Source organism: Chelonia mydas, chromosome 12, assembly GCF_015237465.2.
Source record: "Chelonia mydas isolate rCheMyd1 chromosome 12, rCheMyd1.pri.v2, whole genome shotgun sequence".
NCBI lineage: Eukaryota > Metazoa > Chordata > Testudines > Cheloniidae > Chelonia > Chelonia mydas.
Window position 1 is genome coordinate 16,080,760 of NC_051252.2, and position 14,921 is coordinate 16,095,680.

At 40.2% G+C, this 14,921-nt stretch overlaps 1 protein-coding gene across 5 annotated transcripts in view; it reads right to left on the bottom strand.

The window, feature by feature from the left end:
* Positions 1–727: 727 nt before the first annotated feature.
* HEATR3 (HEAT repeat containing 3) overlaps positions 728–14,921 on the bottom strand; it is a 39,114-nt gene continuing 24,920 nt past the window's right edge. For 4 of the 5 annotated variants that reach the window (XM_027822132.3, XM_037877381.2, XM_037877380.2 and 1 more), the window contains exons 9-15: positions 14,355–14,512; positions 9,111–9,193; positions 8,654–8,790; positions 5,762–5,850; positions 3,935–4,078; positions 3,658–3,834; positions 728–2,497 (exon numbers count right to left, since the gene is read on the bottom strand). In XM_027822132.3, coding sequence (XP_027677933.2) covers positions 2,375–2,497; positions 3,658–3,834; positions 3,935–4,078; positions 5,762–5,850; positions 8,654–8,790; positions 9,111–9,193; positions 14,355–14,512 — 911 coding nt within the window. In that variant the 3' untranslated portion in view covers positions 728–2,374. Of the gene's footprint in view, positions 2,498–3,657; positions 3,848–3,934; positions 4,079–5,761; positions 5,851–8,653; positions 8,791–9,110; positions 9,194–14,354; positions 14,513–14,921 lie in introns of those variants that run through there. The other variant, XM_037877382.2, reaches the window with a different exon arrangement.

Here is a 14,921-nt window from a genome sequence, read left to right on the forward strand (position 1 = left end):
CCTTCTATCCCTAGGATTCTATGATCTCAGGGGGAAAAAAACTTTCATAGTATCTTTTGAATGTCCTACTCAGAATCTGAACCCAAGAGCTCCCCTTCCTCAGTTGGGGATAAGGTGTCAGAGTCAGAGGAAAAATATCTTTTAGTTTTTATTATTATATCTTTTCTTTTCCTTTTTGTTCTGCTCAAAGTCTCCAGATTGGGCTTTTCTGTGCTGAAGTCATGGCTTCTTGAGTGGATGCGGGGGACAATACCCAACATGCCTACCCAATTCAGTGCAAGTGTCAACTGGCTGAGAACAGGCAGGGCATAATTAGTTTTCCAAAGAGCCTTTAAAAGCTGCCCTCACAAACAGAACACTGCTTGGATTTAGCTCCATATTTGCACAGCTCAGTATCTGAATCAGAAGAGAGAGAAGAAAGAAAGGCTGCATGCTACTGCCAAACAAAATGGAAAGAAAGATCAGGAGCCAAGTGAACAGGCACTTGACTGCTTTTGCAGAAGCAGAAGATCTGGCAGAAGGCTGGAAAAGGGGCATGGATAGCATGGGTTGTGCTACAGCTTCTCACTGCCTGCAGAAACTGCAGGAGGGGACTAGCACAGAGGCATCCGAGTTGTAGGATGCAGAATGACGACCTGCATAACACAGGTCTTTCCCGAATTAATTCCTGTTTGAACTAAACCATTCTTGAAGAATACCACCAAGTTAATTTTTCAACACTAATTTCTCTAACTTTTACTGCAAAAAATATTTTATTAAGAAAAGTCTGCTAGTTCACACTTTGTAAATATACAAATCATTCCTATGGACAAACTCAACATTGTCCAAAAAAGAAAACCACACAGAAGCCATTAATAAAATCTCCACTTCCAGAGGAATTAATATATTTTTTCTTCTCCTCACTGGGACTAGGACACTGAACAATAAAGCAAAATACATCCATTCCTGGAATCTGGTAAAAACTCCTGGGCTGACAGGGGTAAAAATCTGATCATTAGAGTTAAAATATTCAGTATTTAGAAGAATCCATTTTAGTGTTAGCTACTAAAATCTCTGTGGACTGGCACAATAGCATCAGAACACTAAAGTCTTCAAATATTCCGTTTCAATCATTCAACAAGGCTTAACAGGCAAGCTCTAAAAATACCCCCCCACCCTCCAAAAATTTTATACAATATTTGACATCTTTAAAGTGTTCAATTCTTCCCAATTTTATTGGTCTTTGAATATGGCCCCACCTCACATAATGAATAAAACTGATTGGTTTTTAGATGTAATGTCTGCATTCCCAGTTCTCCAAAGCCACACACACACACACACACATCCCCTAAACTTATTTTTCTACATCATGTATTTGAGATACTTTCGTTTTCATGAATTAAACAAATACATTTTAAGAAATTAATAAAAAATTTTCATATATAAATGTCCATCTTTGTCTTTATGCATCCATAATCAGTGACACTTCTTCAAAAATAGGTAATGTATTTTACAGGCATTTCAGTTTAAAATCTCTAACAAACACATTTGAGTAGATATCAGTTCAACAATTTTTATAAAAATCTTTTTTATATCACATTTCAGTACAAAAATAGCTGTATTTGTTATTAGGTGTATTACTTCCCCGAATCCAAACTTTACCTTAATGTAGGATCTACAGAAGGGAAGTAAAGCCTATTGAACTGATTTTCAGAAAGCTGAACACCCACAAAATGAAGTTAAAATCAGGCCAAATATCTTTTGCCGGTTTCTTCTAAACTAACTTCCACAATAATTACCTGTCATATAAGAATTTATTATACTGGATGAAAGTGAATTTGACATAGCTTCTTCTTTGATAAGCCTCGGAGGACAAAAAAAAGTCCAAATGCTGATCACAATCTATGTACCTATCATACTTTGCTCAGGAAACTCGCCAAAGCTGTCCTTTCAATTTTGAACACAGCTGACAGTACACATTAACTTTCTTAGGCATTCAGCCGCTACTTAGATCATCTGAAAAAAAAATCTAGGCTTCTTATGGGTTTTCTCAACTTTGTAGGTAACTGTGATTTTATTTTTTTAACTAATTCCTTGTGGTATAATTTTGTGCCAGGGTATATGAAGGTTTCCACACAATGAGAGTAAACTGTATTTACATATCTCAAGATTGCAACCCCATTTCTTACAAGCATTAACATGAAATTTCAAAGTAATGCAATACTTTAATATGCTTAATCCAGCTTTAATATTGCATCTTCCCAGAGAGTATAAAATATACATAATGTAAGAAATGCAATGTTAACATAAAAACAACTCCCTCTCCCCAAAATTCTAGAATTCAAAACTTACATATTTGACAATCAATAAAGAAAACCTTAATTTAAAGTCTGTTTCAAGTAGTCTTTTCCCCCCCTAATTTCTCTTGATAGGCAATGAATCTTCTCAAATTCATTTTCACATTGTCAAGAACACACAACTGATCTGTACTGTACTGTCCTTTTCCTTCTTTCCGCATCTGCAATAAAAAAAAAAAAAATTATATACACACACACACACACACACACACACCCACAATTGAGAAGGCAGCTTTTCAGATTAGGACAGCCAAGCACTCCTCTGATACCCTCTGGCAGGATATGATGCTCCTGCCTTTCAATTATTCAAAAACAGTAAATTCACAGCACACGTGCGCACACACACAATGGTTAGCAATTCATACTATAAGACATTTTACTGCAACACAGAATCCCCCCACAATGAAGACAGGTCACTGCCAGATATCTGACCAGTACTATTATTGGTATCCGACTTCAGAGTTAAATCTGTATTTATGTATAAACATGTATTTATCCTCTGTAGATATTTTAGGGAAAACACCTAGCACTGCACTCAGAAATAAAATGAAGTGCAAAACACCCACACATTATGGAAGGGTCAATTGGTGGAGTGTGACAGCCGCGAATTTGTTGTGCCCTAGAATGATGGGCTAAAAGATATTAGGCCATCTAGCAATAAACTACAGAAATAAAAAGGTATCTATTTTAAAAGTATATTGGAGCTTTTAGCCTACTGGGTGTCACCTGGCTAAAGCAACACAATGCTTTGAAAATTTACCCCCTTTTAAAGGAAAAAAATAATAATTTGAGAGATCGGAAGTTTCACTTGTATAATTTCACTTACCAGTAAAGGATTCTGGTTAAGACTATCTTAACTAAGCAGCAACAGGATAAATATATGCACATCTGGACACCCATGCAAATTAAAACAAGAAGTCAAACTAGTTTCAGAAGAGGATTTCCTCTCTCCTCTCAAAGGTTAACCATGTTTGGCCCTCTCTACCCATGGAGGAATTGGCAGAATCAACTTACCAGGATTTCAGAAAAAGATCGACAATAACTTAGACACCAAAGGTGCCTCGTAGTAAATATGGGATTATTTCTTTATACCCCTGGTTAAACTGACGGTCAAGAAAGGAACTTTTCTTTCCATCTAAAGCATACTAAGAGTAAGTGAGGTTTGTTTTTGTGCTCTCTTCTATGCACTGAATTGTTTAAAATCATGTGGGCATATTTCACATAAAATTCCTGGTAGTACAAGCAGCTAAATTAATCTCAAGTGTTAACTTGCACTGTGTTTTGAGGCCTTGGACTGGTTACTAGTTTGTGAGATGCCTACCCTCATTTTGAAGACTGGCTGGAATTCTTTCAGTGCAGGGAGCAATTTAATCTGAACTGCTGCTTTTTCAGCCTCTTTCCCATCTGCAAAAACATCAAAGAGAGCATCCAGAGCTTCTCCGGCTACCACAAGAGAAGAATCCTTCATAGCAACCTCAAGAAGAAATTTTCCAATCATCTGAAAAGAGATACTTATTTTTAAAAACGTGGCATTATAAAACAATGGCAAGTAATTTCCACTAAAGCAGTTTAGGGGTTGCTACCAATGTATTTTTTACCTTTAGTGTTTCAGCTGTATCTTCTACTTTTGCCAGCACGCTGCCAGCAATTCCCAGGATGCTAACTACATTTACTCTAACACTGATATTACTGCTATGAATACCTGCTTCACATAAAGTCATCAGCTGCTCAGGAGTCATACACTATTTAAAAAAAAGGGAAGAAAAGTAAATGTCAGACAAATTTAAATTTCCAGAGAAACACTATTTCAAAGAAAAATCTTTAGGTCATTTGCGTCTATATAAGACAGACAAACCTATAGCAGATAAGTAGCATCAGTATATTATGAAAAAAGTTAAGACTGAAGATGGAATCAGCATGGAGATTATTAAACTATCCTTTTACTCCTTCAGAAATTTCCTCCAGAAAGGCTCGAGACTCATTGTCATGTCTCTGTAGATAAAAAGCCCTAAACCAAAAGCCACATATTTACCTGAAATATTTCAATAACTCCTTCTAAGCCATTAATAAACACTACAGAAACTCTTTATTCATAAATTCATAGCATTTAAAGCCAGAAAGGACCATTAGGTCATCTAGTCTGACAAGAATATCACATTTCCCCCAGTAACCGCTATAATGAACCAATAACTTGTACGGCTAAAGTACATCTTCTAGAAAGGCATACAGCCTTGAAGCTATCAAGCGAGAAAGAATCCACCACTAGCCTTGGTAGTTTAGCACACAAAAAGTTAAAAACTGTGGCTGCTGCACAAACAGATACAGCTTCGGTTTTACATTTGTTTTTGAAAAAGTTAGCCCAACTGTTTTTCTTTAAATATGTATATGAAATAACCACCAGGCTCAGAATTAGCGTGAAAGGTTTCTTCTAGGACAGGGGTGGGCAAACTATGGCCCAGGGTCCACATCCGGCCCATCAAGACCTTTTAATCCAGTCCTCGAGGTCCTGCTGGGAAGCTGGGTCGGGGGCTTGCCCCGCTCCGCACGTGCCGTGGCTCCGTGCGGCTCCTGGGAAGCAGCCGGCATGTCCCCCCTCCGGCTCCTACACACAGGGGTAGCCAGAGGGCTCCGCATACTGCCCCCACCCCCGCAGCTCCCACTGGCTGGGAACCATGGCCAATGGGAACTGTGGGGGCAGCGCCTGCAGACAGGGCAACGCGCAGACCCACCTGGCTGCGCCTCAGCATAGGAGCCAACGGGGGGACATGCCGCGGCTTCAGGGAGCTGCTTGAGGTATGGCCATCTGAAGCCTGCACCCCTGAGCCCCAACCCTCTGCCCCAACCCTGATCCCCCTCCTGCTCTCCAAAACCCTCAATCCCAGCCCAGAGCCCCCTCCTATACTCCAAACCCCTCATCCATGGCCCCACACCAAAGCCTGCACCTCCAGCTGGAGCCCTCATCCGCCCGCCTCCCCCGCACTCCAACCTCCTGCCCAAGACCAGAGCCTCCTCCCGCACCCTAATCTCCTCATTTCTGGCCCCACCCCAGAGCCCACACCCCCAGCCAGACCCCTCATCCTCTCCCCACCCCCCAATTTTGTGAGCATTCATAGCCCGCCATACAATTTCCATACCCAGATGTGGCCCTCAGGCCTAAAAGTTTGCCCACCCCCGCTGCAGGAGCATATTATTTTCAGCAACCTTATTTATCTACGAGAAAAATTAGGATGAATTTTGTTAAACCTGTAAGTCCAGCAGTGTTAATAAGCACTGTCACAATGCTTAAAACATTAAACATCAAGTTACAAGAATCTAGACTCTTTAAAGATTGGTTTGTTTTCAAAACCATTCAAGTACAATCTGATGTAAATTTACTGTACCTCGATCTACCAGAATGCCCAACGTTTGGTAGAAAAATCTCTCACCTGAGATATATTCTTTGATGCCATTGTTTGCAAGAGAGCCCTCATAGCACTAGTTATGGCTTCCAGGAATTCAGTGTGTGTAGGAAATTCTGCTCAAAAATAAACACAAAGCCAAAGAGTCAGAACAAACTTCAAATCATTTTAAAGACTTTCTGCACTGAGAGCAGAGAAAAATTTCCTTCTATTCCACATCTATTGGTGCTGCTCTACGTTAAAACCTAGATTTTCAGAAACTGGGCCTCTAGCTTTGTAGGTGGAAACTGCCAACAATTTCATGTTCATACACCTTTACCCCGATATAACGCAACCCGATCTAACGCGGGTTCGCATACAACGCGGTAAAGCTCCAACACGCTGCTCTGAGCGTGTTAAGGGTTCCAGGCCAGGGCGTTGGATAAGGGGCAGAGGGTCTTGGACGCGGTCAGGGGCTATCCCCCCAGGGTCTGGGAGGCAGGAGCTGGGGGAGGGGGGGGACACTTGAGTGGCCCGGAAGATTAGCGGAGGGCTGGGAGTAGCCTGCTCTGCTTCCCTCGCCCCGGCCCCGGCCGTGTCGCTCAGGGGAGGGGGCTTGGGGGAAGGGATTCCCCCCACACTCACCGGCAGCAGCAGAAGCGGAGCAGCCCGGCCCAAGCCTGCTCCACTCCGCCAGCTCCCAGCTGTGGCGCTCCACTTCCCACCGCAGGTGAGTGCGAGACCTTTCCCCAACTGCCCCCTCCCCCGCAGCGACATGGCTGGGGCAAGGAAAACGGAGCAGGCTGGGGCCGGGCTGCTCCGCTTCTGCTGCTGCCGGTGAGTGCGGAGGGCGTCCTTTCCCCAACCTCCCCGCACTCACCAGCGGCAAGAAGCGGAGCGCCACGGCTGGGACGTGGCGGAGTGGAGTGGGCTGGGGCCGTGTTGCTCCGCTTCCCACTGCTGCCGGTGAGTGCCTGTCAGGGGGCAAGAGGTGTGGATAGGGGTTGGAGCAGTCAGAGGACAGGGAGCGAGGGGGGGGGGGGGGAGGAGAGGGAGGGTAGGATCGGGTCCTGGGGGTGATTAGGGATGGGGGTCTCTGGAGGGGGTGGTCAGGGAACAAAGAACCGGTGGGGCCAAAGCAAGTTCCATATAACGCAGTCTCACCTATAACGCGGTGAGATTTTTTGTCTCCCGAGGACCCTGTTATATCGGGGTAGAAGTGTATTTGTACCTACAACTTATGCCACAGATGTCTAAAGTCCTAGTTTTCCCAAACAATCCAGGACTAGAACTTCTAAGTGACATAAAACATAGGTGTAAAATTATGCACGCAAAAAGAAAGGCCTATTTAAGGCCAAACTGAAAATTTAGCACAAGTGTCCCACAACAATATTTCAGACCATAAGCACCACTGGAGCACTAAGAGGAGCACTGCAAAGGAGCTAAGTGCGTATTTTAAAACTCAATTACTAGCTCTCTTAAGCAGATCTATAAGACATCCAGTCTTTTTCCTGGGACTCTGAGCTCCAACATGCACCCAGAATATTAACATCTCCCCAGTTAACGCAAAGAACATGTTTGTTCACCTGTTAGTTTCCCCCTGGCATGCAATAAACCCTGGAAACCTAAGACTCAAACTGTGCCCACAAAATTCTGAATACTCAACTGCTCCCCAATACCAACCATCTTCTTGCATGCATATTGTTCTGTATTTTAACACTTTTCATTCTCCCCTAATGTGCTTTTGTTGCTATTTACAGGCTTTTGCAAGAGTAAAAACCTGCTGTGGCACCTTACAGATTCCTATCCCAGTTAGGAGACTAGAGCTTTGAACAGCTACTTATACCAGTAGTCCACATAATTCACTACAGTGTTTTTAGGCCTGTCAACAATAATTGCGTGTTAGCATGATTATCTGCTACAGCTAGGAGCATCTGTCATCAGATACTCTTATCCACAGCAGAGAATCATGGGCTAATGTTGTTCTTGTAGTGTAGATGGGCCCTTAAACTATTAATTTCCAGCATGCTTGCTTATCAACTGGTCACCTCTCAATCTGAAAGCAGCATTAGTAACTGGAAAATCTTCACAATAGCTCTCAGTGGAATTAACACAGAAGCTTTTTAGAGACAGGGATAAGTTTGCTACTCCACAACAGTGCTGTTTTAAAAGAACATTGTCCAACAGGTTTATCATCTTCATTCAAATTAAATCATCATCATTCCAGGAAATTTGATAAGCAGCTTTGATGTTTAGTCCTAAACGTAAAATGTTTGGGGCAAATGATTAAATTTATTAGAGATATACATTTTCAAGAGTGGTACACAAAAAATACACACATAACTTATGCCCTGGAGAAAGAGAGGCCTGTTATATTTCCTATTTTGATAAGTATGCAAATACTTGAGTTTGTTTCAGCTTTGGAAATCACTTTGGGACTAGCTTCCTGTGGTTCCTAACCTGAATTATAATGTGGTGACATGTCATTTCAGAGAAGTGAATTCTCTCAAATTCAGATTTGTTCAGACATACTCGGGAGAAGTCCTGTTCTCCCTGACAACAGCTTGCCTTATGTGATCAATGGAAAAAACTGTCACTATCACAGGTAGTGATGACCCAATACAGATGTGGTTTCATGTTAGGATGGGGCTCCCTCACAGGTTAAGTCACTTTATATTTTAGTGCTTGCATATACTACACACTCCAAAAACTTTATTCGATCAGAGCTTTCCTGGGTAAGTAGATTACGTGGGGTTTAGATAGTTTCGGTGCATGGCAGCATATTCCCAACATCAGGTTTTCTTGCATTTGGAAAGAAGTGCGGAGGAGATTAGTAATAAACTAGTATTAAATGAAATGCTATGTATAAAATGTATTTATAATAGAAGCAATCAAACCCTTCTGAGTTAAGTTTCTTTAACACTATGGCCTTAAACTTACCTGGTTGAGAAAAAACTAGCTGGGAGAGGTGCTGTGCAAGTGACTGAAGTGTTGAAGCTCCTCCAAGACAATCCACATCTGATACTAACAAAATGCTATGGAGACACATTAGAGCTCTGCACTGTACTGTGTTCATTCTGGAACAAAGTAAATAAAAGAAATATGCCTATTGAGGCTCTATTAATTAAAAAACGATCAATATAAACAAAGAATTTTAATTTAATTATGCAATGTTGAGGTGGGGTATAATTTACCTGGGGATCACAAAGTATCTACATGTAAATATTTGTATCTTGTTATTAAAACAATGTAGCAGACTTGTAAGGTCCAGTTCTCTAGGGTGACCCAAGATGAACCACACAAAATATCAATGTTTGTGGTACAAAAGATCTTGAAACTGAAGATCTAGTGTTACATTAATACACTGAAAATGTAAAAAAGTCAAAGAAATTCCTACTTTCTAATTAATGGCTTCCAAGATGGACTGTGCATACAGATGTCTACAGCAACGCTGTTCGGAAAAGCTGTTTTTTCAAGAATCTGGAAAAAAAAATTCAGCAACAGGTTTTTTCAGGGTGAAGGACAGTTTAATGTTAGCTATTTCTTTCAGAGAAGCAGTCGTGTTAGTCTGTATCCGCAAAAAGAACTGGAGTACTTGTGGCTCCTTAGAGACTAACAAATTTATTACAGCATAAGCTTTCGTGGACTACAGCCCACTTCATTGGATGCATAGATTGGAACATATAGTAAGGAGATACATATATACATACAGAGAAGGTGGAAGTTGCCATACAGACTGTAAGAGGCTAATTAATTAAGATGAGCTATTATCAGCAGGAGAAAAAAACTTTTGCAGTGATAATCAAGATGGCCCATTTAGACAGTTGACAAGAAGGTGAGAGGACACTTAACTTAGGGAAATAGATTCAATATGTGTATTTCTTTGTTGATCACTCAGCAGAAACATTAACCTGTATATTTATCCCACAATCCCAAACGACCTCCAGCGCTTCCCCAGATGTCAAAAACTCCAACCGTGATTCACTCAACTGCCAGAATCTCCAGCTTCTCTCCTGACAACGTCTACAATGAAGTTATGCCCTGGGTTTCGCATAATATAAAGATTTTTTATATTAAATTACATTATAAATTACTTGTTTCCATATTTAATCGAAAACCTCTTTAAACAATTTAAAATAAATATGCTGCATAATTTCCACAATGCTGCAGAATCCAGGGATCTTGCCAGATATTTTAGGTTCAGTTTGACAGAGTACACAGTTTATCTTATGTAGACACCCCCTTTGTTCTCAATTCTATCACACTGCCAAACTATGACTACTACTACAACAAGATGAGGCATGTTACCTTGGCAACTCACAATTAAGAATGAGCAAGGCACTTTACAAATAAACAACCCATAACTTTTGCCAATCCCTCATACCAAGTTTTTAAGGTTAAAAAGTTGAGGTAAGATTCCCGCAGCTGAAAAGACAGAAAGATTAACCAGAGAACCCTCCAAAGATCTTCCTGTTGTTCACACAAAGAACTTGGTAGCAAAGAGGGAGCAAATCAGACTATCAAAGAATGACAGGAAAGGCTAAAAAAAAAAAAAAAAAAAAAAAATCAGATGTTACTCAGATCCTCCAGTGTCATTCTGGATCCTCGTTTGAAAGAAATCAAACTACTTCACCGACACAGTTAGATGAAGCATCTTTATGGTAACACCAATCCCTAATGGCAGAGTCCCCAATATGACTTCATAGTACATACTATCACTGAACAAAATGTTTGGAAGTTTGATCTTTTTATTACAAAGGAACACACCTTCAATGTGAAATCAGTCAATTTTTTTTTTAAATGTACTCAAACTTGTCTCAGATTTTACACCTAACTTGAAGTTCCCCTTTGAATTTTTGTTATTTTACAGTCCCATTTTCTTATTTTAAAAAATGTTTCCTCTTCCCTGTCACTGCAAGAAAAACCTACACACCCAGGGGAAACTCACCTGACTTTACACAGAAAAAGCAAGAGTGACTAAGCAAAAAAACCCCCAAAACACTGTCAAATAAAACAAACAAACTAAAACGAATATTTTTCTCATATTGCCAGTTACAGTTATCTGAGTTGTTACTTGTAAAAGTAGCAGGTGAAATATTGTTCCAGAAACATGATTTTTTAAGTTGGTGTCCTTTTAAGTACTGGAGGATTAAAGTTATTTTCCTGGGATGCATCAGTTGTAAAGATGAATTAGAAACAAGTTTTAACAACCCAAATCTCTTAACCTGTTAACAAAATATGGTGTATTTTTGAGAAGGATCCAAGTATATGTACATATATTTTAAAATAAACAGTGAGAGTCATGGCTCTGCTTCTGTTAAAGTGGCCTAGAGAGCAAAAGCAAAAATTGTCCTAACCACAGAAACCGGTGCTGAGATTGGGGCAGGGAAGGGTAGGAATAAAAATAACTAGATTCATAGCTTCCAAGGGCAGAAAGGATCACCGTGATCATCATCTGACTTCCCGTTAACAGGCCACTGAACTTCCCTAAAATAATTCCCAGAGCTTATCTTTTAGAAAAACGTCCAATCGTGATTTTTAAATTGCCAGGGATGGAGAATCCACCAAGACCCTTGGTAAATTGTTCCACTGGTTGATAACCTATACGTAAAAATTTATTCCTTATTTCCAGTCTGAATTTGTCTAGCTTCATCTTCCAGTCATGGGAATGGGTTATGCCTTTCTCTGCTAGGCTGAAGAGCCCATGATCAAATATTTGATCCCCACGTAGGTACTTATAAACTGTAATCTAGTCATCCCTTAACCTCGTCTTTGTTAAACTAAATAGATTGAGCTCTTTGAGTCTATCACTACACAAGGCATGTTTTCAAAACCTTTAATCATTCTTGTGCCCCTTCTCTTAACCCTTTCCAATTTATCAACATCCTTCTGGAATTGTGGACATAGTATGACAGTAGCAATCACACCAATGCCAAATACAGCAGTAAAATAACCTCTCTGCTTCTACTTGAGATTCCCATTTATGCATCCAAGGACTGCACTAGCCTTTTTGGCCACAAGGTCACATTGGGAGCTCATGTTCAACTGATTATCCACCACAACCTCCAAATCTTTTTTCAGTCATTGCTTCCAAATAGAGTCCCCCATCCTGTAAGTATGGCTTACATTCTATGTTACTAGACGTTTACATTTACATTTAGTCGTACTAAAATGTTAATTGCTTGCTTGCGCCCAGTTTACCAAGCAATCCAGATTGCTCACTATCAGCGATTTGTCATCTTCATTATTTACCACTCCCCCAATTTTTGGGTCACCTGAAAACTTTCAGTGATTTTATGTTTTCTTCCAGGCTATTAATAAAAATGTAAAATAGTTCAGGACCAAGAATCGATCCCTGCACGACCCCACTAGAAACATACCCGCTCAATAATGATTCCCCATTTACCATTATATTTTGAGACCTGTCAGTTAGCCAGCTTCCATTGCATTTAATATGTACCATGTCAATTTTATATTGTTTTAATTTTAAAACAAAATGTTATATAGTACCAAATCAAATGCCTTACAAAAGTCTATTACAGCAACACAATTACCTTTATCAACCAAACTTGCAATCTCATCCATAAAAGATATCAAGTTAGTAGCACAGGATCTATTTGCCATAAACCCATGTTGATCAGCATGAATTATATCACCCTCCTTTAATTCTTTATTAATTGACCCATATCATCCACTCCATTATCTTGCCCAGAATCAATGTCAGACTGAGTGGCCAATAATTACCTAGAATGTCCCATTTACCCTTTTTAAATACTGGCACCATATTTGGCACATCTTCAATACTGCGAGCAGATCTGGTTGCCCCATCTCAAAAATGATATATTGGAATTGGAAAAGGTACAGAAAAGGGCAACAAAAATAATTAGGGGTATGGAACAGCTTCCATATGAGGAGAGATTAATAAGACTGAGACTTTTCAGCTTGGAAAAGAGACGACTAAGGGGGGATAATGATAGAGGTCTACAAAAGCATGACTGATGTGGAGAAAGTAAATAAGGAAGTGTTATTTACTCTCTTTCATCACACAAGAACTAGAGATCACCAAACAAAAATAGGAAGCAGGTTTAAAATGAACAAAAGGAAGTATTTCTACACAGTCAACCTGTGGAACTCCTTGCCAGAGGATGTTGTGAAGGCCAAGACTATAACAGGGTTCAAAAAGAACTAGATAGGTTCATGGAGGACAGGTGCATTAATGACTATTAGCCACGATGGGCAGGGACGCAAAACCATGCTCTGAAGTGACCCTAGCCTCTGTTTGTCAGAAGTGGGGAATGCATCACTTGATGATTACCTGTTCTGTTCATTTCCTCTGAAGCACCTGGCATTGGCCACTGTCGGAAGACAGGATACTGGGCTAGATGGATCATTGGTCTGACCCAGTATGGCCGTACTTATGTTCTTAAATCACAACGTTAGCTTTCTTCCAGTCTTCTGGAACTTCCCCAGCATTCCAAGACCAATGTTAATGGTTCTGCAAGCTCCTCAGCCACCTCCTTTAAAACTTTTGGGTGCTAGTTATCTGGAACTGCTGGATTTAAAAATGTTTACCTTTAACAGCCACTGTTTAACATCATCTTGAGCTATTAGTAGACTAGAAAGAATGTTATATGATGTGACTAGGCTATGAAGTTTTCGGTGTTGTTGTAGCTACATTTGTCCCAGGAAGACACTCACAAGATGGGTGAGGTAATATCTTTTATTGGACCAACTTCTGTTGGTGAAATAGACAAGCTTTCAAGTTCCATGGAACTCTTCTTCAGGTGACCTCCAGCTTCAGGTGGAGCTTAAAAGCTTTTCTCTTTCACCTACAGAAGATGGTTCAATAAAACATATTACCTCACCCACCCTGTCCCTATCTAGGCTGTGAAGGGTAGTCAGCACAGACGGTTTATTTTGCCTCTCTTACAGCTCATATAGAAATCTTCTCACTAGTTAAAGGCTAATTGTTGAGGTTCCAGAACAGTCATGCTGGAGAATCGATCTAAGCATTGATGCAGCAGAGAGCCTCCAAGTGCGTAGACACAGGTACTGTGTACAGTGTTTAAGAAAATCTTTACTATAGTCACTTTAAAAATGAATGTTTCATATTTTCTGATGCCTGTGAAATCCTACTAAGATGAGTTCTGGGGACTCAACAGCAAACTCAGAATTGGCAAGTAGACTACAGAAATTAACAATTTAAGAGGGGGAGGGGGAGAAGTTTATATTTATTTCAGTTTGCTCTCTGGCATTCTCCCCCAGCCTGGATAGGAGTGAAAATTGGCATTTATTCCCATGGCTTGTACAATTTCCATTTTCTCTATGCAGGTCACCCTTAATATATCCAACTTGAAAAATCCTGCACAGTTTCAGAAAAGCCCAATATTTGACTCATTCCTGACATACTGGAGGAATTTTCTAGTCCCATTTACACCACAGAATTATTTAAGTTAAGTCAGCTTGCATGAATGATGCTATATATCTAGGATTTTTAAAAAACGCTAAAGGTTGATTAAAGATAAATCTTCCTGTACTGTAGTTGGATTAGAATAATTTGTTGGTCTAAACTAGGGTCTAAATCAAACACAGTGAAAAGATTGAATTTGAGTTGTGATCAGATGATATACAGCAGTTCTACCTTCTTTGGAATGAGGTTGTTCATGAGTGCTGCATGAACCTCAGCAGAGAGGCAAAGGGGTGACATGGGCTGCCCACTGCCCTCATCGTAGGAATTCTCCATAAACAGATCACTCTCATCACTGCTGGAGAGTTCTTCCCATTCGTCATCAGAGGGATCTGAGAATAGAACATAGATTTAAAAATGAAATCTGAAGTCACGCACAAACTAGACAACCCAACTCCTGAATTATCTAGTGTGCAAACTAGTGTCTGATGCCCAGTTTAACTCCAGAAAAATATTACACGATAGTCTCTAGGAACTAGTGCTCTAGTACATTTCAAGCCTACAGCCTTGTGCAAGACACTTTAAACCAATATCATATGAATTATTTTAATAAAAGGCTCATGTTTAGGTTAAGCTTATTCAATTTATCAAGTACTACAGGATGGAACAGAATGCTGAGCTTGGTATATTTTTATTCATTTCAAGACTGCATCTGTAGAGGGCAAGGGATATATTTACATATATACATATATAACAATATATTTATATATTTCCTCATTACAGATGATTCCCCGTCAAACC